Source organism: Hirundo rustica, chromosome 2 (genome assembly GCF_015227805.2).
Source record: "Hirundo rustica isolate bHirRus1 chromosome 2, bHirRus1.pri.v3, whole genome shotgun sequence".
NCBI classification, from domain to species: Eukaryota; Metazoa; Chordata; class Aves; order Passeriformes; family Hirundinidae; genus Hirundo; species Hirundo rustica.
In genome coordinates, this window is record NC_053451.1 from 53105061 (window position 1) to 53130841 (window position 25781).

A 25781-nucleotide genomic window follows, 5' to 3' on the forward strand; every position below is an offset into this window, starting at 1 on the left:
CCTGTTTGTTTAAACCATCAGTCTCGTTTCACTGACTGCTGTCATGTAAGAATGCCTACACTATGCAGGCTTAAATAAACATTGTATGTGTGCTTGTGTACACATATGTAAATGTATAACATGTGAATCTATACAGAGTTCTTACATTTATGACTGGATCTTGATCCAGAAATGAGCAAGCACTGTTCACTACACTGTACTTGGATCGAGGCTACTGGTGACTTTCTGATGCTTTCTTTGGTGACCAGCAGATCAAAGGTGGTGATTCTACCCCACTGCCCCACTCTAGTGAGAACCCATCTGGAGTGCTACATCCAGCTCTGGGGGCATCAACAAAAGAATATGGGCCTGCTGGAGTGAGTCCAGAAGAGAGCCATGAAGATGATCAGTCAGAGGGATGGAGGGAAGAACTACAAGTGTGGACTAATTAGCGTGAGAAGTGACAGACAGAGCTACAAATAGGGGAGGTGAGTAGTAATTATTAAAAAAAAAAAAAAAAATGTAAACTGTAACCAAGGAATGCTGATGCATTCGTTAAAATTTATAAATAGCATGAATTTTTGATGACTGGGGAGCCAACCCATTGCGGGTTACCACCCAGCTCCCGAATAGAAAAAACTAGAAATTGCACAAACTAGAACAGGAAATAGAAATATCTTGCCTTGGTGTGTGAATTGGTGCCATGCATCAGGTAACAAACACCCATGTTTGAGACCCTTTGGACTGCTCAGCCTGGAAAAAACTCAAGGGAGATCTTGTAGAGCGGCTAGAAGAAAGTTGGAGTGGGATTTTTGACAAAGGCATGCAATGACAGAACAAGGGAGAATGGCATTAAACTGTGAGAGGGTAGGTTTAGGTTAGATATTAGGAAGAAATTCTTGTGGGGGTGGTGAGACGCTGACACAAGTTGGCCAGGAAAGTTGTGGATGCCTCATCCCTGAAATTGTTCAAGGGCAGACTGGATGAGGCTCTGAGAAACCTGGTCTAGTGGAAGGTATCCCTGCCCATGTCAGTGGGGTTGGAACCTGATGATCTTTAAAGTCCTTTCCAACCCAAACCATTTGGTAATTTGGTGATTCTATGATTCACCAAGCAGACCCTTGCTTTAGCACAGCAGTTTACATCTAGACACTGAGAATGGTGAAGAGTCACCAGTTTGTTGACATAGTATTAAAAAAAACGGCAAAGATAGTTGATAATGTTTATTGATCCCCTGTGAAGCAGTGACACTCTTCCTCAACCCAGAGAGATGGGAGCAACTGCAGAAACATATCCAAAAAGACCATTTAAATTGTTTTGTTCAGTAACTAGTCATAAGGTCTTGCCAGCAGTTCTTGGTTTGTCCATGCCCTGGGCAAAAATGGAGATTTTTTAAGAAGATACCTACAAATGCTGGCCTAGCATCTCTAATAAAAACATTCACACCTGTTGCTTGTTTTTGTATTCTTCACGTTCCATCTTGGTGAGAAGCAGAGGCCAAATGAAAGCCAGGAGTTACCAGGGCCAGTTCACATTGTGTTGCAACTTTGTGGGAAGGAACGCTTGCATTTGCTATTGTAAATTAGGGAGAATAATTCCCTCATTTCTGTCTGGGGTGGAGCTGCCACTGAATTGCACACCTTTGGTTTCTGAAATCCAGCCAAGGGCTATTACAGTCCCATATGTGACCAAGAAGCAGACAATCAGCTTAACCTGTCCATGCTAGTTTGGTTCTGGTACTCTCACTGTCCTGACACCTCTAGGAACAAAGATAATAGAGCGATGGGTAAAGAAATAGAAAGTGACATGGGTATTTTCAGACTATCAAGTGAAATGTGTTCTTCAGTTCAGCAGAAAACCCTGATTTTTTTGGGTCATTGTTAAATTAAACCAAATAAGAACAGCTGCCTAACAAGAATCCAATCCACTGACAAATGGTCGAGTTGGCATATGGAGAGAGGATAGTGTTACGAAGAAAGGTTGCTCAGAGTAGAGGATGTCTGGTCACTTCCTGTAGTGCCAGGTGACAAAAGAAAATAAAAGAAAACAAAACCAAAACAAAACAAAATTTGCAAGATTAGGAGTTTTTTAGGCACTTTCTAAACCCTGTATTTACTCTGAGTCAAAAACTCCAAATTAGCTTAAGCACCTGTTGTGTTTACCAGCCCAGTTCCTCAAAAATATCAGGGGATGGCCAAAAGGCTTCTCCAGTTTTGCTGTGCATGGCTTTTGTACACACAGACCTCCACTTTATGGTGTGCACAAAGGTGAGAGGGAAGCTCTAGCCTAAGTAAACAGCCTCTGTAGGAACAACATTTACGTATTCCTATGTATTTTCATCTGAAGAACTGAAAATATTTATAAACTGCCATTAATTAACCTCCCAACATTTCCTACAAAGTACATGTGTAACCTCATAGGTTTGGGGATATGGTATAGAAGCTCTGGAGTAATATATATATATATATATATATATATTTTTTTTTTTTTTTTTTTTTTTTAAACCAGCCCATTTCTTTTAAATGTGAGATGGCCGGAAGCTAAACAAATGCTGAAGCTGAGATCTTAAAACTGCAACACATTTCTGGATTTAGCAGCTTAAATTTTCCAGCAAATGCAGTTTTATAGCCTGAAGTCTCCAAAGCTGAACATCTCAGACTTAAAGACATCAGGCTTAACCTATGCTTAAAGGTCCCTCAGCACCTGATAGTCCTTGCAGCTGCTGAGTTTTATTGCTAGAACCAGACAGTTCAAACTGGGGACATCAGCCAGTTTAATAAAAGCACAGTAAAATATCTCAACTGTGACCTATTTCAAGTATCATGTGTTATGGGCATGCTCATGCCTTATCACAAAGCCATGAAAGCCAAAGTTTGGACAAGATGTTGGACTGGAAACAGCAGCTTGCTACACCTGGTTGTGGAGCACTTGTCCATTACAAGGAGAAGCCCAACTCTCTGACAGTAAAATCCACAGTTACACCAACTTCGGACTCAAAAAATTCTAACAACACTGCACAAACCAAAACCAAAGAAAAATAATGGGAGAAGGAAAAAATCTCAGCCTTCTCCTCCAAACAGACTTTTTTCTTCAAAATTATTACTAGGAGCTAAGAGTAAATTTGAGCATTGGGCTATGGTACAGACAGTTTACTTTGCACAAATCCATCCATGTCTAAAAGTAAAGGGCCTCCTAGAAATCTTTCTGTAATGCAAATAAGGCATATGTTGGTTTCTGCTAGTTTTTGTAGGGGCCTAAACTGCAGAGCAGAGCTACCAGAGGGTGGGAAAGTGAGTAGAGAGGATACATCAGTTGTCATGAACTCTCTCAATTAAAAGGGAATGTGGTGCCTAGCATCATAAATGGAGCTAGACCTCTCAGACCAGAATTGAAAAAAGAAGCACTAGGGACTTTCCACATCAGGAATAAGTTTAGACCCCAAGTCAGACATCCTTACTGCCCTTGTTGGAAAATTTAGAGTGCTAAATCCACGGCCATGTTCCAGTTTTAAAATTTTTTCTTCAACATTTGCTTAGCTGCAGCCAGGTCACTCTCAAATGAAATAGGTTGGCAAACAGGATAAAGATATGAAATTATTCCACTGTTTCTAGACTGGAAGCACAGTTTGCAGTTCTGTAAATCAAATTACCTGGCTTTGCAGAGAAAAAAAATTGAACAGACATGGATGAAATTATATTTAAAGCATGATCCTTCACAACTTTCACAAAAGTGAAAGCTTTCTTGCTGGGCCAGTGCTCACTCTCACTTGTGGGTTCACAGGCACAGTCAGTGGTGTAGGTCTCTTCACCTGCCTTTTAGGCTGGATAGTAATGCCTGGGTTTCCCTATGCCCTATGAAGAAGTGCTGACCTAGCACAGCTCCATCTCTTAGCCACAGCTGCTAACTCCGTAATTTCCAAGCCCTCTTTTCTGGCATGTTATGTTTTGGCTGAATCAGCTCCCTGAGCCGGTTCCTGAGCAGCTCCCCTGCATGGTCAGCAAAAAGGTCAGGACAAGTAACCAGCGTCTCTGAGGCTCTGTAGGCACCAGAGTGTGGAGCCACAGACAATGTTGGGTTTGGCTGGAGCTGAAAGGTGTGTCCTAGGTGTTTGTTTTTGCAGGTGACTGCTGGTTAGCAGACAACTAACAGCCTCATCCCAAAACTCAGCACCTGTCTAGATGAAGCCCGTTTCCAGTTTCCCGAAAGAAAACCAGCCTTGAAAACAAGTCTCTGACGTGTACATGCACCCACCATTTTCTTGAGACTGTCTACCTACACACCACAAATTCATCTGCTTCACCTCAAGCCCATGAGCAAACAGGTGATAGATGGAGAGGCTGATACAGCAAGAAAAGATGTATTTAGCAGAAAATGAAAACAGATCTGATGTCTTGGAAACAAAGCCCAAGGCATGTCCTTGCTTGTAGCCCTAGGGATTCAGGAAACACTTTGTCTTTTGAAGACTGCTTTTGGTTCCGAAAAACCTCCATTTCCATTGCCATCTGCATTTCAATTCCACTGCCTCCAAGTTTGCACTGACTGCATCTCCACCTGATGTCAGACTCTCCCAGTGACTGAAAATGTGCTCACATTTACACTTCACATCTGATCAGCTACAAAAATTCCATTAATGACTTCTCAAGGAGCTGTTTCCCAGCAGCCTGGTGGCCAAATACTCTCCATACGTAGTCCAGACAATTCATTTTATACAAGACTTTAAATACACTCCATAATATGACAGTTATTCATTTAGATATGAATATCTCCACCAAGCTCATTGCTTTGGCTTGCTTTATGAGCTTTGGCAGAAAGACCACACGTTGTCACATTGTACAAACGGGCTGAGAAGCTGCTTTGCCTGGATGTCTGACTGAGGAGATGCTCTCACAGCAATTTTGGCTGCGTCTCTGCACTACAGCAACTCCCAGACCAGGTACATCTTGCCCAGCCACTGGTTCAAATGACTGACAACTCTCCCTGTCTCTCTGTTCTGTACTGACCAGCAACTCTGTCCTTTGCCATTTCTTTCTCCACCTGGCCTTCACCTCTCCTCTCCCAATCTCTTTCACTTACCTTCCTTCCTTTCTGCAACTCCTTTGGTTTTCCTTCCCCTTAGCGTCTTTCTTCCTAAACCCATCAAAAACAAATGTGAAAGACTTGGATCGTAACACTGATTGCCAGCATGTTATTCCATCCATTTATTTCCCGTTTTCCCAGTCTGTTTCCCTTTTCGCAATAAAGACCATAGAGACTGCAAAGCAGAAATTACTTCCTGGAGGTTTTTCCAGAACTCAGGCAAGTGGGACCCCATTTTGCCACATACAATGCTGATAAGCAGGAGTATAAAACTCTTTGAAGAGTGGAGGACCATAGGAATGTAACAAAAACAGGTACTCAGAAGCCCAGCCCTCCTTGATTTCCATCATCTTGCAAAAAGTACGTTTATAGCTATGCTCCACAACATTAGATTTCTTTTGTACTGTGTCATATTAAAAGCAAGTTGATTATTTCTCCACACAAACCTAGGAACTAAGATGTGCCTTGTTCACATGTATAGATAAAATGTATTTTCGAGTTTTCTATAAGCTAAAAGAGCATGAAGGAACAGAGATTTTTTAAAAATTTAAATTCACTGATCAGAGCTGTATTTTTGCCTTGCCTTGGAAAAAAAGTCAAAATAAGTCATTAAATACGTTCATATTGGTATATCAAAATCCTTTCTCAAGTGAAAAATAAGCAAATAATTTTCAAATATGGTTAAATATATCTTGACCTTAAAAGAAATCACTTATGAATTTTTAAAACACTACTGCTGTAAAAAACACAAGAGTCCCCTAGAGAACTGGATCATCTTTTCAACAGATAGAGAACACCCCTAGTAAACACAGATGCTGTTTAACTATGCGTTTCAGTGCCACTGAAGTTAGAGATTGCTTTTGCAGCTGGTGAGTACAATTTATTATGTCTGCTCCACTAAAGCCTCTAAGAACTTGAACATGCAGAATCAGAGATCATCTTCCCTACATCCTCCCTTTTATGAGTATTTTCCAACTGGGTAAACCAAACCCTTAAAAAACCCCATAAAACCAGTGCCACTCTGAGCTGCACATGCAGCCCTCAGCAGGGAGGGCTCATGGCTCTCCGTGGGCAGCTCACAGGTGCTTGTGGAACAGCAGTGACTTACCTAAAGCACAGCAGCCTCTGGAGCTGGGGGCAGTCACGGTTTGGCAAAGGGATAGGCAAGGCTTGGCTGGCCGGAGCTCATGTTCTCCCCTTGCACCGTGGGTAGGAGTCACATTCCAGCAATTAGCACAGAAGCCCCAGGAACGCAGAGTGTGCAGGGCTGGCTGACTGAGACCCTGTGCCAGCAGATCTGCCAGCTGGATTTCATCCCCCTGGCTGCCAGAAACAGCTTTGTATCATCACTCAGTTAACTAATGCACAAAAGGCAACTGTGATGTTGGTATGCAATTGCCTCTTAAATTATGGAATTATGAAGCCTTCCTCAGTCAAACTATGAGGATGCATAGTAAGAGTGAATAAGGGAGCGGTCACAGTCAGCTGTGTTCTGAGTTCCCTTTACCCTGCCAAAGGTGCAAAAAGTCATAACTTCTCCACAAAGCTGCAGTAACTGACTGAGTAAATACCAGCAGATCATTGCACATGAGTGAAAAAAAAGCAAATAAAAATAAAATTTAAAAATAAATAGTTAATACACATCACTTCCAAATTAACATTATTCAGAGGGAGTAGGCTCACATGTTTCACTTTGTGTTTGCAATAGCCTCAGAGTATCTGAGCAGCTTCTGGAGTGGGTGGCAGAGAACTCCCTGAAGTTCTCATACTGACCTCAACACGTCTTAACATTGCTAATGGCTAATGCAGTCAAAACAGGATTCAGGACAAACTAGAAAAATTTTAGGAGAGACATAGGAGCTTTTAGAACCGGTCATACAAAACAATTTCTTAGTACAAATTGTCAGTTGCAAGCTTCTTCAGAAACAGGAGTATTTTCATCCTGCTTGGAAAGTGCTCCACACCTTGTGAACACTGCTAATCAAAGCAGACAAAAGAAGAGCTGCTAAATAATAACAGATGCCAATACAAACAGAAGGAATTCTGGGTGCCCAGATTCAGGTGTCCCTAAATCATTGCCAAACCTATCACCAAGGAGAAGGTGGGGGAGAAAAGACAGGGAAGAGAGAATGGATCTGCTTGATCGGTAAAGTCTAACAGTACTTTACAAAATGCATGTTTCTCTGTTATTCAATTTGAAAGACACTAAAAAGTCCAGATTTCAGTCAGTCGAGGTACCAAATATTAAGTTAATTTAAACACCTTACAGTTTGCTTTAATGGAGGTTTAGGTATCTCCCTTTTCTTTTATACGTGGAAATTTAGAGAAAATAACCACTCAGTCTTGAAGAGAAACATACAGAGGTGACAGCTTTCTTAAAAATTCTTTTTGAATATTTTGAGAACAGTCAGCATTGATCAGACTTCACATTTCAAAGCTTCACAGAGGAAGCAGCTTTGGACACAGATCTAAGGAAAGAAAGCTACGTTTGCTATGCATATGGTAGTCCATTAGCATTATATTTTCAACACTTGAGTGAAGTCTGTGATTTCCTGCATGTTGACTGGTGAGCTACAGCATAAATTCACTCTCACACAGTATTTATAGCTGCTGGCATTCAAGACTCAGTTGCAATGTCTACTCAGTGTCTCTTCACGTGAAGTCCTATAATGGGCTGGTTTAGCTTCAGGCAGGGTAAGACTTTCCTTCATCTTTAGCTCAGCATTTCTTAATCACTTCCTGCGAGTTAACAAGCCCGGTGTCCTTCTGTTAACATCCAAAGGAAAGAGCTCAAACTATGGATCTGGCAAGAAAATGCTGTTCTGTCCTCCAATGGAACTCCATTCTACATCATTAAGACCTTTAAAAAGCAGTAAAAGTGCACATTTCACACACATTTCTCATTACAGCTATCAGCTCAGAGAAGTTCCTGCTACAGACACACCACTACTTCTGGACCAGTACTGCTAGGCTCGCTGTCCAGCATCACTGCTGAGTATCTTTGAAAGGCTTTCCAAATGCCCACATGAATGACTTTAACTCCTTACTGGCCAACAAAGTAGTGCTTTAGTCATGATGGATTTGTAACACGGTCTTACTGGCCAATAAAAGTAGTGCTTTAGTCATGATGGATTTGTAACACGGTCTTATCCCTGTCTTTAGCACAACCTCCACAGAGCTGCTAGGAAAGAGCTGCTTGGGATGAACAGAGATTTTGTTTCTCCCTGCTCTGTCTTCCTCTTGACAAGTATCTGTGCATTTTTTTTCCTGCCCTAAAAGTTTAAAAATCCAACGAGTATTTTGTGTTACATCACAGCTTACTACGCTGAGAGCATAATCTCTGTTGATGTCTCCCAGTATCAAGCAAGACACCCAACACCATGTCCACAATTGACAGAGAACTGCAAAGGGACTTGTGAAGGTTTGAAACCTCCTCACAGATGGGTGCCAGTCATCTGTTTATGGCAGTACTTATTCTCAGCATAATTTACACTCTGAAGACAACCCTTGCTCTTGGTAAGATCAAAAGGTCACTTATGACAATGTCCAGTCAGTGATAGTGGCCAGCAGCAGATGCAGAAGAGAAAGCAGTGTAAGGGACAGGCCACAGACTGAGTAATCCCTTCCCTGGTACATGCTCCAAGCTTCCAGCACTGGCCATTTAGAGACTTCCTGAGCTAAAGGCCGCATCCGGACCATTGTATTTAGTAGCCACTGAGGGACATATCTTCTTTTAATTTGTATAATCTTTTTTTGAATCCATTTATACTTTTGGCCTCCACCACATCCTGTGGCAATGAGATCTAAATTTTAATAATATAGTGCGTGAAGTACTTCCTCTTGTTTTAAACCTGCTGCCTGATAATTTCATTGGGTGCCTCCAATTGTGTCACAAGAAATACTAATTAATCACTTCCTATTCACCTTCTCCACTGCACCTGGTCTTTACAAACCCCTATCACCTCACTATACTCACCCTCACTCATCCTTTCTGCCATTTAATCTCTGCTATGGACTCTGCCAGTCCTACTATTATTTCTCCTGTGGGTTTGTTTGTTTGTTTGTTTGTTTGTTCTGTCTACAGTTAATTGTGAGAAAGAAATCCTTTCAATGATTCTAAGATGCTTCTCACGGTGGTAACACCTCATCCACAGTTCATAATGTAACCATATGTGCTAGACTCACTTTCCCCTTCTCCCTGTGCATTATTCCGCATTTATCAACAATCATATCTGCTGGTTAATCAGTTAGTCACAAAATAATGATGAAACCTCTTGCAAAGACCAGTATCATCACTTTTTAAACTTAACATACCTGGACCTATTTAAGCAACAGGACTCCAGCAGCTGGAGACCAGCATATTCCATATAATTAGTCACTACTAGCCCTACCTGACCGGCTTCCTTCTCAGTCACCAGCAGGCTCTTGCCTTTCTGTACCTACACCAGGACCATGGAGATGGAGACAGCTGCTCAAGGATTCTGTAGGAAAGAGTGCTCTATTCCTTATTTTATGCTGAAAATAAACTTCCAAACAGATGTGCTCATACCAGAAGGGTTTGCCCATGGCAGAACAAGATATGGAAACCCTACTCAGAAAGCCCTCTTATGAAAGCCTTGCTGTGCAGAACAACAGGGTTACAGGATGCTGAGGGTGGATGAGACAGAGAACAGTGGAACAGATAAATGGCTCCAAGACAAGCCTCCTTCCTAAGGACTGTCATCCCCAGGTTATCTTCAATTTAGAAGCCCCGCAGCAGGAGAGCCACAAGCAAACAAAACTTGCCACCTCAAAGGGGTCCTGGAGTCATCCAGGAATGGATGAAGGTTCCTGGGAATGAACTTTGGCTTTGGGGGTCATTTGGGAGTTAAATGGAGAGATCTGTTTCATGGGCTGAGAAAAGAGGAGGAAAATATCTTCCTTAGCACAGCTCGGCCACCACTGTGGGGAATGAAACAAGGACACTGAATCTTACCTAGTCCAGCTTCTCTGAGTGGTGTGAATAAAAAAAAAAACCAAACAGGAACCCCCCCGCTCAACTGCTGCAAATTGGTGGGGGAGAAAGAGGAAGAAAGGGAGGAGCAGGAAGTGGTAACTTACTTGGACTCCTGAAATGAAACTCCAGTACTCACAGGGTTTCACAGTTCACCACTTGTTTTCACCTGGTCAAAAAAACTAAAGCAACAATTCAGGCCAGGATTTTGTGCTGTCTGTGGTTGCTCCTGGACACAACTTCAAAATTCGACAAAAAGAAAGCTCTTTTACTTGCAACACTAGCCCTTTCCCGAGAGAAAATCTAGTCTTCTTTGGCCTTTAAAGAAACCACTTACCACAGTTCCTCATCCCAGAATCTCTCATCTCTCCCCCCTTTCCAATGCATATACATTTTTATAATGGGTTTTTCCATGAACTCTGCTGACTTGACTGAAGTTGATTGAATATTTCAGAAACAATTTAGACATTTCCTGCCAAACATAGTTCCCTGGAAACCCAGCAAGGCTCTTGTGGAAGGTCTGGGTTGTTGCCTGCTCAGGTGGTGTCACTCTAGGGTACTGGGAAAGAAGCAAAACCATAGAATCATAGAATCATTTAGGTTGGAAAAGAGCTTTAAGATACTCAAGCCCAGCCATTAACTCAGCACTGCCAAGTCCACCACTAAACCATGTCCCTAAGTGACTCATCTACATGGCTTTTTAAATACCTCCAGGGATGGTGATTCAACCACTTCCCTTGACAGTCTGTTCCAATGCTTTACAACCATATGGTGAAGAAGTTTTTCCTAATATCCAAACTAAATCTCCCCTGGGGCAACTTGAGGCCATTTCCTCTTTTTTCTTGTTATTTCAGAGGAGAGACCAACACTCAACTTACCTTTCTTGGAAAAGCCTCTTCATTTAAGGATGGCTTGAGCAACTGTAGATGAGCAGACAGGAAGGATATAAAATGTTGAGGTTCCAAGTTATGAATGAGTTCTTTGTCTGATTCTTACCTCCACAGCCCTATTATACCCATCAGAAGTTTCCTGCAATGCTCTTCCAGTTGTACTGCACGAAGCCCTCATTCCTTTTCCCATCATCTCAGTGATAAACACCCCCACAAGAAGTTTGCTTGCAAAAAATAGATGCAAAATTTCTGCATGCCCCAGGGTCCAACAGCAAGCAGAAGAACATAAAATGAGATGAGGCGCTGTCCCTGCCTCCTCATTTTAGCTATCATTTTGGCACATGCCAGAACATCACCCCAAGCAAAACACAATCAGGTAATGAACAGGGATTTGCATGCAATTCCTGCAGCGGGCATGACCACAGGCACTGATCACTGCAAGTTATTCCTTCCAAGGATCTTCACAAACCCAATCTTTGCAAACAAGCTGCACAATGAATGGCTGCAAGACCTAATGTCATTTGTAGTTTTAACTGGATTATCAACTGAGGTGACATAGATGACGTTTCTGCACAAAAACATGTTTATTACAATGATGTAGAACTGACTCAGAGCACAAAGATGCTTTGAGGTTTTCCTGCTTGATCAGCAGATTCAAATCCCTTGTTGCCAGATTGGCATAAATTTCTAGCCAGTCCCTTCCCAAGAGACAAGCTTTGACTATCTCTCCTGACAACAGTCATGTACCAATTAGATGTGCATCCTTTCCAAAAACAGCGTCATGAACACCCAAATAGAGTATCTTTGGATCTTACAATCCTCTCATTCCAGAAATCAGGCTTCTGAAAATGTCAGGGAAGATATCCTCAGCTTCCCCTAACATGCAAAAACCCTCCCAAAATGTACGCTGAAGAAAAGAGGGCAAAGCTAAAATAAAGATGGAACTGCAAGGTATAAGCAGGCATTATTTTTTAGCTATCTTTAAATATTTCTATTTTTACATGCAATTAGTTCTTTCATGTTCTTTAGGTCTGCCTCTGCTCACTTTAAGATCAAACTGCCTTCTTCTTGCCAGCAATTCATTTAGAGCCTGCTCTTTGCCACCCCTTCCCTCCCCACCTGCAGGCAAGCAGGGATCTGGGCCTCACAAGACAACTGTGGCGTGGGTGTTATTGGCTGTCTGTTTTGGCAGCCTCTCATCCTTTCTTCCAGTTCTGTTTTGAAACAATCTAAATTTAAAAAAAAAAAAAAAAAAAAAAAAAAAAAATTTAGACATTCCTGCTCTCCCTACTCACTCGCATCAGCAGCGCGCCCATCACCACAGCCTAAAGCATGGCTGCAAAAGGAGCAGCACCAGGAAGGCTGGCTAATGTTCCTCAAGGAAAAAACTTACTCTGAGAAAGGGTACAGACTTTGGGAGGGGCAGAGGCAAAAAACAGGGGAAAGAGGACCAAGAGGGTTTGGGCCCTCTCTCTTCCACATTTAATAGCATTAGGTTCCAACATGTAATTTGGACTAAAAGACTAATTCTTTCCTGTGGTTTTATGGATGTTAACATCCCCTTTTTTATTATTCTTTAATAATGTATTACATAACATTCTGATACACTAATTACCATCTCATGTCATAGCAATTTTATTAAGAGCTTATACTTACAAATACCCATTCTTGAAACGATTTCAGGACTTTTTGCCATTTTCTCTGAACTACGCTTGTTGAAGCACTGGCAAAATGGTCTGATGCCGCTTTGTGCATCTTCCAGTAACAACACAACTCTACACAAAAATGTCTCTTGAGCCCTGGGAGTCAGGCATGGATTCTTCTTGCGTTTAGTCTCAAAGACTTGTAAACAAGTTACTTTTAGCACACTAGGTTGTGATTAAACACTGGTAACACAGCCCTATTAGGTTCCTGTACCTGCTACGGTTCCAAATCCAGAAGCAATGCCAAGAGAGAAAAATTCATTTATACCAAGTAATGGAAAATTTGTTAAGTATTCTGCAGTTAGTGTTTGCTCATTAATATGTTATCATCTCGCCAGGCAAGACTTGGTACCATGAGGTATTTTTCTGTATAAAATTGCTAATGCCATCAGGATTGTCCAAACAGGATCATCATCATTAAAAAGATTACACGGCGAGGAAAGTGATTACGACAACATCTCAGTAGAAGGATTAATAATCACAAGTAGAATCCTGGTACAAATCTCATTCTCTGTATACAAGAAAGGACACAAAGTGTTTTTAACATAATTTATATACATTTATGGCTTTATACAACAAACTGTCAGGGATTGTTCTCATGTGTCTGTAGAAGTACATCAGGCACTTTTTCTGAAAATATCCACGTATGAATTTTAATTTTGCAATGTGACTAAGAGCAGTGAAGCATTGAAGAGCTGTCACACCACTCACAAAATAGAACTAGCAGTATGTACATGCCAATCTCTCAGATATTGCTGGTTTGTGGAACACCTTCAAAAAAGAGGCCAGTTTTCATGTTGAATAATTTGCTTTTTGCTTGCATAAACCATGCTGCATCTTACGATTACCAAAATAATAATAATAACAATAATAATAATGAGAATACCTTATTTAAAATCAGTCATAAATTAAGAATCCTAGCAATTTCATAATGAAAATAGGAATTTCAAATCAGTAAAAAAATAAAAAAGTACTAACATACATCCAGTGGTTTAACAAGTGCAAATTTTATACTGTTTTATAATTGGTCCAATTTTAACTTCTCAGGGATGCTCCGTTGACTTAAGCCAAAAAATAAGCAATATGACTTTTGCTTATAAGTGTAGGCAAACTGTCAGTTTATCAAAGCAGAGCTTTCCAATTAATGCATCTACTACCTAAACATACATCATATAGCTATATTATGGAAACAATACATCTTTATATTTAAAATATCTGAACAGCTCTATAATACAATAAACTTTTAATAACAGTACAAACCAGAGAAAAGTCAAAAACAAGGCTGCATAGGTAAGATCATCTGCACAATTCACAAACCAATCATTTACAACAATTCTGACAAACTAAGTTACTCCAGAAACTTGGTACTTTTACTGAAAAAGGATTTATAATTAGAGGTCACATAATGTTTGTTTTCAAGGCAGACAACACGTTCCTTCACCAACTTCACAGTATTCCAGAATTACAATTGCAAAACATTAGAATGACACTACAAAAAACAAAAAACAAAAAAACAAACGAACAAACAAAAAAAAACCACCGCAAGTAAATGAAAAAAACAACCCCCCCAAACTTACTAAAAAACCCAAACCCCCCAAAATTCCAAAAATCTCTGATTACCTACAACCGTTTTCTCACAATAATTAAAAGGGCGTTCTACAGACTGTTGTAATTAAGGAAAGGCTACATTTATGTTATTCATAGGTATAAAAGGAAATTAATAAAATATCTGTTTACAGGAAGTTACACAGTAGCAGTAAATAATAAACAGGAGGTATATTGTTAAATGCAGCATGTTCAGCTGCATCCCCACGGAGTATAGCATTGATTACTGCTTTCTTTGCATGCAGAGGTGGATTTTATGACTACTTTGGCCTATGTGTATCAGTGCCTATTTGGGAGCAAATTTTCTGCACGTGCAACAGACAGAATGATCTTCAGAAAACCCTTGTATGAGCCCTCCACTTGCTACACTGCCAGGATTTACTATCACGTTTCAGAGACTAGGCATTTGATGGTGAAGATGCTACTGGAGATACTCGCCTGTAAAAGCAGGTGGGTTTATTGAGACTTTGGCACTAAGAATATTTGATTTTGCTCAAAACAAGTTCAAAGACCAGTTCCATACTGGGGGAGACCCTGTATCACATCAGCCTCTGGAACTGCCTGACAACTGTAATAGCATATCTAAAAAAGTAGGACCAGCTGTAATTAGCAGTGATTTAAACCCAAGAGGAAGCTAAATGCTACCACATCAATAAATACATCGCAGAGCCTTAGGAAAGTCATAACGGGATCATTAAATATATGGCTTGTTGCTAAATTTCATTTACTCGGCACGTCCTGTTTCCTTCTCCACCATACACCATCACTACAGGGAAGATGAATTTCAATTAGGACATTTTCTAGTTGTGAGCTATTTAGACAAAAGAAAAATCGGTGTAAAAATATTTGTTTCTCCCCTTCTTCATAACAGCCAACGCTAGCAAAAAAAGCTGTTAATTCTTTCAGTGCATAAAAAAAGCTTCAAGGATTTCTGTAACACAAATGTTGTGTATCAACCAGTGAAAAGAGAGGTGAGGCCTGTTATTCACACATCCATGAAAACTGCATCATGCAATTACAAAAAAAATCAGGAATCACTTATTCCAAGGCCCACTCCTGAAAATGCTCAGGTAGTTGTCAGTGTGCTTACTCCAGCAAGACCACATTTTTCCACAGAAACAAGATCTTTGTTATTAATGCTCTCCCCCTACCCTAAAACCTCATGCATTTGTATAACTTTGCCACTTACTTTATCTTTCTTTTTGAAAAAAAGTAATGTTTTGTCCGGCAAAAAGGTCAAAGTTTTAGTCTCCCACTCGAAAATAGCATTTTTGCCTCTTGAAATCTACTGCTTTACAACAGAAACACTGATGAACCCTAAAACTAGTGCTAATTAAGACAAATGACAATTTTAATTTTACTACAATTACAATTTTTCTGCAAAAGTCCTGCTCTTGAATGCACAAACATTATGAGACCTCCATGAAATAAATATAAATGTGAAGCATTGTACAAGCATCATAACAATGAATACTTAACACTTTGTGGTAGTTAAAATGATAATAGAAGCAGATGACATTTCTAAAAATGCATATATAAAACTGATTAAATATTTCTAAACATAAAGTTGTCTATATCTATACATCACACAACAAAAAAAAAGGGACAGAAATGTTTTGTATTCAAGATCCTTATTAAGCTTTTCCTTTATTAGCACTCCCAAGTGCTAGGGAAATTTATAAAAACATGTACTTAATCCAGTTAAAATACTGTACAAAATGAAGAGGTTATGAATGCTGCCAGATGTCAGATTTATTTTTTTTAAAGTCGCCTATGTAACAAAAGTAGATTTTAATTATAAGAAAAATAGCTTGGAAAGTATTCCAAAAATTATCTTAAGCCCAACAATAAAGTGATTAATCTGACAATGAAATCCAGATATATTCTTGCATAAATTTACACAAATACAGGTAACTTATCAAATGGCATTTAACCTACTGTTTGCTTTGAATAGTCAGTGAGTTAAGTAGGATCATATTTAACAGGCTATTCTATTCCCATATGAAATGTGTGGCAATTTTGAGTAAAATAACTCAGTTCGTACTACTGCAAGGCAAGTCCACAATTATCTCAATTCATCAAAACACAGGTAACATCAACGAAGGTTAAACTTACTTAGGGCATGAGATCATCACAGTATTCTTACAAAAGTTTATAAACTTTTCTTGGACCAAAACAGATAGTCTTAAAAAACAATTCTTCTACAGATCATACTGTACAAAACCGAAAGCACAACATGATGTAAGTAAGAGTCTTTGCTGTGATTATATGGTGTAGTGAATTTGGCACTTCAGAGTAATGAAATTTCCAATGGCACAGTTCTTATCTACAGCAGCACATAACCTGCAAACCTTGGGCAAACATCCTGTACAGGAAAATATTCTCTCTGCTGCCAACTCTGACGAAAGGAAGAAAAAAGGAAAAAAAAAGACCCCAAAAGAGTTAGTGCATGCGCACAGCTTTGTCAAGAAAATTAAAAAGAAAGGTGAAGGATATCTTTGTACTGTTTTTCTCAGTTCCTGCTGTCAGACAAGTCTGAAGGATTTGACCATAGCCTAGGAAGAAAGAAAAAAAACAACAAAAAGAACAAATTAACATTAACAACAGATGAATAATTCTATTAAAATACGCTCAAGCTAGCTTTAAGATACTTTAAATGGGAGGCGGGGGGGGGGGAAGTATTAATTACTGGCTAGTAACCAACAAGTTTTTTCTTTAAAACATCAATAACAAAACATTAATGCCTCACATGAAGTAAGAGAAGTCGGTACTTGACAGTCCTTATGCACCAATGCAAACCTGATTCTCAAAAGAACAAAGGACTGGAAAGTGACTGACTGTTACCAAGGGAGTTCACATGCCGACACAGAAGAACTCCCAGATTTTAAGCATCTTGACATTTCTTTCTTTTCCCTTTAGTTGTTTTGCAGATTTATTATAAAAAGCACAGCTTACCTCCTACTACATCCTAGCCTGACACCCAACTGTGTGTGGTTGTCTTTACGCTGTGCTGAAAACTTTGGTTAGGCAATACACTGTCAAAGTTAAAATCTAATGTTTCGCCATCCATGAGGTCATTACGGATAATCGACTCCATGTCACAGTCCAACCGTTCAATTAACATGTCATCTAAGTCACTGGGAAGCTTCTCCTGGTGGAGGGAAACAATTCCCACCCTCCCATAGCCATTGCAACTGTTGACAGGGGCATACGGATTCATGGCATTCATCTGCATTGGGTGACTCATAGGCACTTGTAACGAAGTCTTCACTGTCGACAGGCGATTTAGCCCTGATGTGTGTGACATGGTGTTCACTGTGTGTGACAAGGCACGGCCATTGACTGCAGGCGCTGGTTGGTTATGTCCCTGGTGAGGGCGGGCGTTGGGGTTCATCATTTTGTTGTGGGGTGGCTGGCTGCCGTAGTTCGGCACCACCGAGTTGGCAACCATCAGCACACTTTGGCCCAGCGCCCTGCCACCAGCCTGGGAAACACCAGTGTCCACTGATGCCAAGATATCATTGTGTGGAGGAGAATCGGAAGTCAGTAACTCCTTCAGAAGTCCTGCAGGACAGTTGTATTGGCTCATCGGTCCGTAGCTTGATTTACTGTCTTGGAGAGTCTGCATAGGAATCTGGGACAAAGAGTTCATGCCAGCTTGAGCATAAGTGAATTTCCTGTAGTCAGGATTTGGTGAACCTATACTTGTGGTCGAAGACGCAAATGAGTAACCTGGTGTTTGCTGCATCAGGGTGGCAGATGAAGACTGGGTTGACACAGTCATTGATGTGTTAGGTGACAAGAGATTGAGATTATCTAAAAGATTTTCCATGTTCTCAGAATTACTCATCTCTGAAAGGCTCGGTAGAGTAGAAGTCATTTTGGTAGTTGATGGCGGATATACCATGGAGTGCACATCCCCATCTCCAAGGTCATCTTGCTCTGGCAAAATAGGAGAAAGTCTTCCACTAATTGTGCTAGCATTAGAACTCGTTCTAGGTCGAAATGTACTCCAGCTATCAAAGTCATCGTTACTGTGAGAGCTGGGACTTGCAGGCCACTTTGAGAACTGTGATCCAGGGCTGTCACCATTTCCCTCTTGACCAGACTGAAGGGCTGTTTTTTTCTTGGCAGCTCTGCCTCTACTTTTGGCAAACTTGCTGTTGTTATCCATGGACGCTGCTCGCCTCCTAGGAGATTTGCCGCTCTTCCCTCCTTCAGGATTGAGCATCCACCAGGAACTCTTCCCTGTTCCTTCATTCTGCACTCTGATGAACTTGCTGTGCAGAGACAGGTTGTGACGGATTGAATTCTGAAAAACAGAATAGCATGTAAGAAATGGAGATGACATGCATCTTTTATGGCGTACCAACACCTGCTTTTGTGAGCATACTCACATTTTGCTAAAAAACACAGGGGTAATCATTAAAAAAGAAAACACGCCAGCCTGGAAACATCTTTTATAGGCTCACTGCTCTGAACTAGCTGAAACAAACTTGCAAAGAGTTGCCATGTCAATTTGTCTGTCATCTGAATCCATGACATCTGACATTATAAAAAGTTAAATAAAACTGCAGGAACTGTTCTGAAATAAAAATTCCACATAAAGGAGACAAAAAAAAAAGCCAGAAGATCAAGAAGATGACTGATGTGAGTTGTCTAATGAATGAACCTGACTGTATTTATGGGGGGGGGGGGGTTAATTATTATTTTACACAAAGTTCAGGAATGCTAGATCCTGCTCTATGGTCCTTATAATGGATTGTCTTCCTGCACATCTCTACAGACACGTGACACACAAACTGTCACTACTGCCACTGAGCATTAGTGAGGTTTATATTGCTACATGAGATACATGAGAAAATACATATAGAAAACCAGTTGAGGATTAAGTTCTAATTTTTAAAAGTAATAAACATCATAAATTGCCTAAGAAATTACAGAAGATAAAGGAATGTAAATTACAAGCTTGTAATGAAACCCCCAGTCTTAAAACTATCTTTCTCTTTCAAAATCAACATTTTAATATGCAAAATTGACTCTTCAAATGGCTGAGGGCACCAGATACCTTGAGCCAAGAATGACCAGAGCTTTTTTTTTTACCTCCTCAGGCATGAGTAATATTTCATGTTTTGTTCTTAAATTCAGACACAGAATAAAAAAAATTTAAAAAAATCCAAAATGGAGGGCCATAGGCTGACCTGTTAACAAGAGACTAATCTTTGCATTACCAAACTCTAAATAGACCTATTTTTGCTCATATAATTTTCTGCTGAGCACATGTAAAAAAAATTGTATCCAGAGAAAAGTTTTCCTGTATCTTGACACTATTGCTAACAAAAGGCCACAAGTTCAAAGAGTGCTGAAACAGGAAGCCATTGATGTTAATAGAAGAGTGAGACAGTACCAAGGTCTGTGCTGGGACTGGAGTTCATGCAGAACAAGGAGGAGGGAACCACAAAACAACACATTAAATAAATGTGTAAAACCAGAAATTAGATCTCAATGGCAGAGAAATCAGTAATTCACTACCTGTCTTCAACTCACAGTAATTTTTAGCAACTTGCCTAAAGATCTTAAGAAGGTATGCCATGCACAAAATGTCATCTCATGTCTTAAACCAGACACAACAGGCTCAAATTCCCTGTAAGAGAAATGATGTATTTTGGACCATGGAAAGCCAAACAAAGCAGGACTGGCCATCTGCAGAGCTCAACAAAAGTGGTTACTCTGGGATCAAAGAGGAGGTGAGTAGATGAGGGCAGCAAGGAGGTATTACAGCCTTGCAATACCCTACAGGTGTTACTGACTTGAGATTATGCCCCCAGAAGTGCAGCTTCACCCCAAACAGAAGCATAAGACACTCCCTAACACCAGAGGATGGCAGAGCATGGCCTCAAGGCCAACTGTTTAACCAGCACTAAACTTAGAAGCCTTTCCAACCTCTCCTCCACAGAACCATCTTTACAAGTTATCCCAGTTAAACGGACACCCTCAAAAATTCCCCATCCCTGGCAGCATTCAAGGCCAGGCTGGATGGGGCTTGGAGCCACCTGGTCGAGTGGAAGGTATCCCTGCCCACAGCAAGAGTAATTGGAACTAGGTGATCTTTAAGGTCCCTTTCAACCCAAAGCATTCTATGACTCTATGATTTGAGTGTTTCCTTACTCAATTTCAAAAGGAAATTCTCTTAAAAACTGTAAAGTGGGACTGTATCTCTTCAGGTAACCTTACAATCAAAATACCATCTTTGATCTAGCAACAGGGTGCTAGGGAAGGCCTTGGAACTTTATTTGCACCAGGTACAGCTAACACATAGGGAGGGTAAGCCTGGAAATCCATCTTTGGACTTGCCTGCAGCCCCAGGGGCTGGCCAAGAAGACTTGTGAGGCCGGCCCTGGCGCAGCCCATTGTTTTCACTCAAGGGCCACAGACAAATCTGTGGCTGACACAAGTCCAGCTCCACAAATGTCGCAAGAAAGTTACTCTGTGTGACTGTTGATTAAAAAACCTCCTGCGCCAGTTCATTCTTTTACTGTATTTTGTAAACATACCCGGTTGGCTCAGGATCACTGTTTAGTATCAAAATAACCATATCAAACACACAAAACATTGGTCAGGGAAAACACCGTGTTGAGGCTCAGATCCCTCTTCTCTGCTACACAAGTGTTAAATATTTAAGAAATCACTGCTATTCCTTAGTCATCAAAAATGTTATAATCTGGTATTATTGTACCGAGGACATTTGAGGTCGCTCTTTGAGTAACAGAGCTGTCTCCTAACTCTGCCAGCAATGAAAAAAAAAATTTTCCTAACAGGAAAAGGTTTGTGGCCCAGAGCTTGTTACATAAATTCCTGTTTTTCACGCAGCCAGCAGGACATTAAAGAAGCTATGATTTACTAACTTGGAAAAAGTGTTGAAGAGGTAAATCTTGTGAAAATATGCACTGCTGTTAATGATGTTGTGTCTACAAATCCTTGCCAGATGCAAACATGACCTGATAAAAAAGTATAGTTTCAGCAGTGGATCTTGGCAGCTGGAGGAATGGTGCAGCTGTTAGTGGCTGGGGCATGCGGCGGCACCACCAGCCCCAGAGCGCTGCCGAGATGCCTTCAGCCATGGGGTTCACCTGGACTTCGAAGCAAAGCCTCCCAAAATCTGGCCTGAATGACTCCAAAAGTCAGCATTTTGAAGTGGGTCTTCGCACAGCAGCAGTTAATGCCAGGTTGCACTGAACGTAACTGCACTGGAATTTTATCAAAATCTGGGTCAGGATAGCAGCAGAGCTGCTGCCACCTGTGGAGTGCTTCCTGGGATTGAGTTTTTGCCTCTGAGATAAAGTAAACTTATTTCAGCATTCAGACCAGGAGCTGTGGATATGCTTATTGCTACTTTCTGATTTAAGACTCAAAATATGCAAAACCGGTATCAGCTACATGCAAAGTGAAGACCACATCCTGGCAAATAAAACTCATGAAGCCAAGATGATTATTCCTTTGAGTCTACATATTTACATCATTCAGCTGTACTTCTGACATTTCCAACAGCTCTACCAATATCCAATACTGCATTTAAACCCAAGATATAAATAGCAAAAAACGCAACTTAAGTTGAACTTGACTAATTCATGAGAAAAATTATATCGCTGTCCCAACTGAAGTTGAAATATTTAATTACTTTTTTAGTAAATTGGGTTGGTGTTTTACTAAACACCTGAAAACTCAGTTGCTCTGTTAGACTTGACAACATTGTACTTCATGAAGTGAGACCGTACAGTGACACCAGTCTTTCTTCTATCCCAGACCTTGGAGAACCAAAAGCAGAGGGAAGAAGAGCTCCTCTTTAACCCAACTGCAAACCTCTCCAAGCAGGACCTAGCTCTTGAATTGTGACTATCTGGGGAGCTGCAAGACCTGCAAGCTGCAATTTTGTAAAAGCACCTACAAGTGCTCATGGTCTCTCCCGCCCTCATACTTTCATCCATGGGCATGGGCAGCACTCATCCCACCAGCGTGCCATGACAGCCAGCAAAAGGGGGAGTGAGGAATGGATGTGACAGTCAATACACTTCACAAAAACAAGTTATTTGCTATCAAGGTGCATATGCTGACAGCATTGCAGTAAAGCATGCCATGGCATCTCAGGGCGATTGACAAGGAACTAGTAACAAAGGTAGGAAGGAGTTGGCCTCTGGAAGCAGATGCAGTCATAACAAACTGGGAGGCCAAAGGAGCAACACTGCTTCCATAACACACAGCTCAAGAATTTCCATTAAAATTAACAGTCTAATGACTGCCCATTAAGTTTTCATTCAGACGACATCCCAGGAGTCCACTGCCTTCTACACCTCTTCCAAAGGGATCGTCTACACAAGTTGCCAGGTTGTTCTACCATCAGCTGTAGTAGCACATCCTGTTACTTACAGCAGGTTTCTGATCCAGCACAATCTCCTTGTGGTGACAACACCAAAGTAAAAGTTTTGCAGCAGAGAAGTGAAGACTGCATGCCCCCAGGATTTCCATATGCTCCTACAGAAGATATTCAACCTGTCTCTCTAGGTCTTCGTATAGGAACTCTACAGCAGGTCCAGATGTTCACATCATCCTCCTCTTGGAGCCTCAGCAGCAAGCACCACTCTCAAAAAAGTCATTAACACTCCTAGGAAAGTGTGCAGAGGCCAGGAAGCTCTCCAGCACACTGGCTCACAGTTCAATCAGCATTAACAGCTGGACAGCAGCAGCACGGGCTATCCATGGCAAGTGGCACCATGTGGCATCTATCCAAGGCGAAGTAAGATCATGCCTGGCAAAACAGGCAGGTTTGCCTGCAATAGCTACATCGCCTGCACCGTTTTGCTGTGGTTTCCAACCGCGCTGCCAAGTTTACGGGACTTGGATGAAGAGGCTGAGGAGGAAAGAAAACATTGGTAACTCCAGACCTACCAGAATTTCCTTTGGTACAACAGTCTGGTGTAAGGCAATCCTGTTTGTCCTACCTAGTAACTACGAAATACAGAAAGTTCAAATGCCGATGTTGCACATGGAGCCTGGGTTTGCCTCAGGTCTAGGGCAGGACATTCACAAGCACTTGGTCTACAGACAGCATGCATTTCTCTCTCAGAAAGTTTCCTGACGTGACAATGTTCACCAATACAACCACAGTGCAGTGTCAGAGGCCGCAAACACTTAATGAAACAGCTAATTTTGCCACCCAGTTGTGGCAATTTTTTATTACAGCTCGGAAAACTCCTCTGTTGTCCAATAAGACTATGGACAAAAAGCATGTCACTTAGCCTCAGGTCAAAGACTCATATTTAGAAGGTGCTGGAAATTTGCCACCTGCAGCTGCATGAAGGTGGAAGGGCAGGATTTCCTCCCAAACAGGTCATGCTTTTTTGGGTCCTTTGTTCTTGGGGAGGTGCTTTTGTTTGACTTCATTTTTCTCCTGCACTGTTAAACAGTTAAGAAGTATCAGCTGGAAAAAGTGAATAAATACTTTTCTGAGGAGGACCTTGCACTGATTCTCTGTGCTTTCCATTACCTGTGGTAGCATGGCGAGTCTTTCCCAGACCACCACCAATGAAACACCACCTCCAAACACAGAGACACTTCCATAAGCTGTTCCATGTGGTTAAGATTTCAGCAATGCATCCCTTTTTCCATGCAAGAGTGTACAAGAACAGGATGGAGCGTGTGCGATTGCTATATGGTTTCTCTACATGCCTCCTGAACACAGAAGGGCTTCCTGTGGCAGTACGTCAGCGGCATTAATCTAAATCCTGTACATTCTGCATTCAAGCTCACAGATTTATACTATCCTGTGACTCCTCATAGCTGAAGGTGCTTGGGTGCTTGGCCATCCTCTAGGTTGCATCCTACTGCCACCAGGGACTGGGGGGGATTTCTCAAACAGGAGTTTTCTTCTCTGGATCATGGTAACATGTAGGAACAGAAAATACCCATACCCAGCTTCAGACATGGATGTTTCAGACTTGGCTATGCATGCCTACATGTCAGAGCTGGCAACTCCGTTAACATGTATTTGAGTATTCCCCAATTGCTATCCCTACAACCTCTTCCTCATCCTAGGTAGACTCCTTGAAAGCACTTTTCCATACTGGCAGTTTGGACACTTCTAACGAGATGATAACACTGCCTACTCTCCCTACACAGGCATTTAGGAAGAGCAAAAATAAAAAGCGTGAACAAGGTTCACAGTATGTCAAGTGTGCACACAGGGCAAGCACAGACCTGGACTTTGTTCCACATAAGGATGACCCCAACTGAAACTTAACCACTCTTACATTTTCTCTACCACCAAGAGAGAGACAGGGCCACAGCCAGGTTAACCATCACCTACATCAGTGTGAATAGTGTGTTTTATAACTACATTTACTACTGTGAGCACAATACAGGCATGGTGTATCATCAACACAGTGTACACCAAATATATAGACATTTCCTAGGATTTCAAAGCCAAGGAAACTACGTGACACTGGCTACGAAAAACAAGGAACAAAAATGCACATGAAAAACATGAGATTTTTAAATTAAGTTTGTTGAACGGACCTTCGTTTTACCTCTGGTAATATCATCTGGGGAATCAAGACAGTCAACAAGTTTGTCTATCCATTTTCAAAGGTGAAAGAAAGGCAACAATAAGAAGACACCACAGTGTCATTTGAAAAAAAAGCAAAGAGCCATCAGATAAATGATGGCTTAATTTATTAACTGCATTTATCACAGCATTAGAAGTTGTGAAGTGTAGAGAAAAAGGGAAGAAATAAATGTCAGATAAAAAAAATTCAAAGATAGCAGGGATAACTATTTTTTGGTGACCCAGACAAATTCTAATACTGTCTTTACAAAAATGATGCTGCAAGCTTTCTATTCCAACAGATGGAAAAGAAGTGTTTGACAAATATAAAGGTTCCACATTTGTAAATAAACATTTCTGTTTTCCACAAATATGAAACATACGTATGTGTATGCATATATACAGGTCATGATAAAGCGAGTTCACCAGTGACACAGGAGGCCAACAAGGAGACCTCACTGAAGAGGAATATTTCAAAGTCAGGATGTCCTTCAAACTAGGGCTTCTCCTCTGCTCTCCTTAAGCACTCACACCTCTGGCCTTCACAAAGAGCCCGTGCAATTACATCAGTAACACAAAACCAGCAAAGCAGGGGGGCTTGTGAAAAACCTGAGTGACCAGGTGCTATCACAGAAAAGCTGGCACAGGATTCAATTAATAAAACATCATTGTTTTATTAAAGAGGTCAGGGAAATAATCAGTCTTTCAAACCAGTTCCACAAAATATTGCCATTGCACATACAAAAGCCTGCATCTTTTGCTCAGGAAAGGTGAGGCAACACCTGCATTATGCCAACGCCAGACTGAATGAATGACATGCAGTTGAGGTAAGTACCATGCACCACTGCTAAGGTGTGACCATTAAAGGGGTTAAAAGCACTGGAATCATCTGTAGTCCATCAAGCCCTGAGGAAGGCTGCTGTGATTTGTGGTGGGCA

At 41.0% G+C, this 25781-nt stretch overlaps 1 protein-coding gene across 1 annotated transcript in view; it reads right to left on the reverse strand.

The window, feature by feature from the left end:
- Nucleotides 1–13178: 13178 nt before the first annotated feature.
- FOXO1 (forkhead box O1) overlaps nt 13179–25781 on the reverse strand; it is a 61126-nt gene continuing 48523 nt past the window's right edge. Inside the window, exons 2-3 of the mRNA XM_040055853.2 lie at nt 17202–18558; nt 13179–16801 (exon numbers count right to left, since the gene is read on the reverse strand). Of these exons, the coding sequence (XP_039911787.1) occupies nt 17215–18558 (1344 nt within the window). The 3' untranslated portion in view covers nt 13179–16801; nt 17202–17214. The remainder of the gene's footprint in view (nt 16802–17201; nt 18559–25781) is intronic.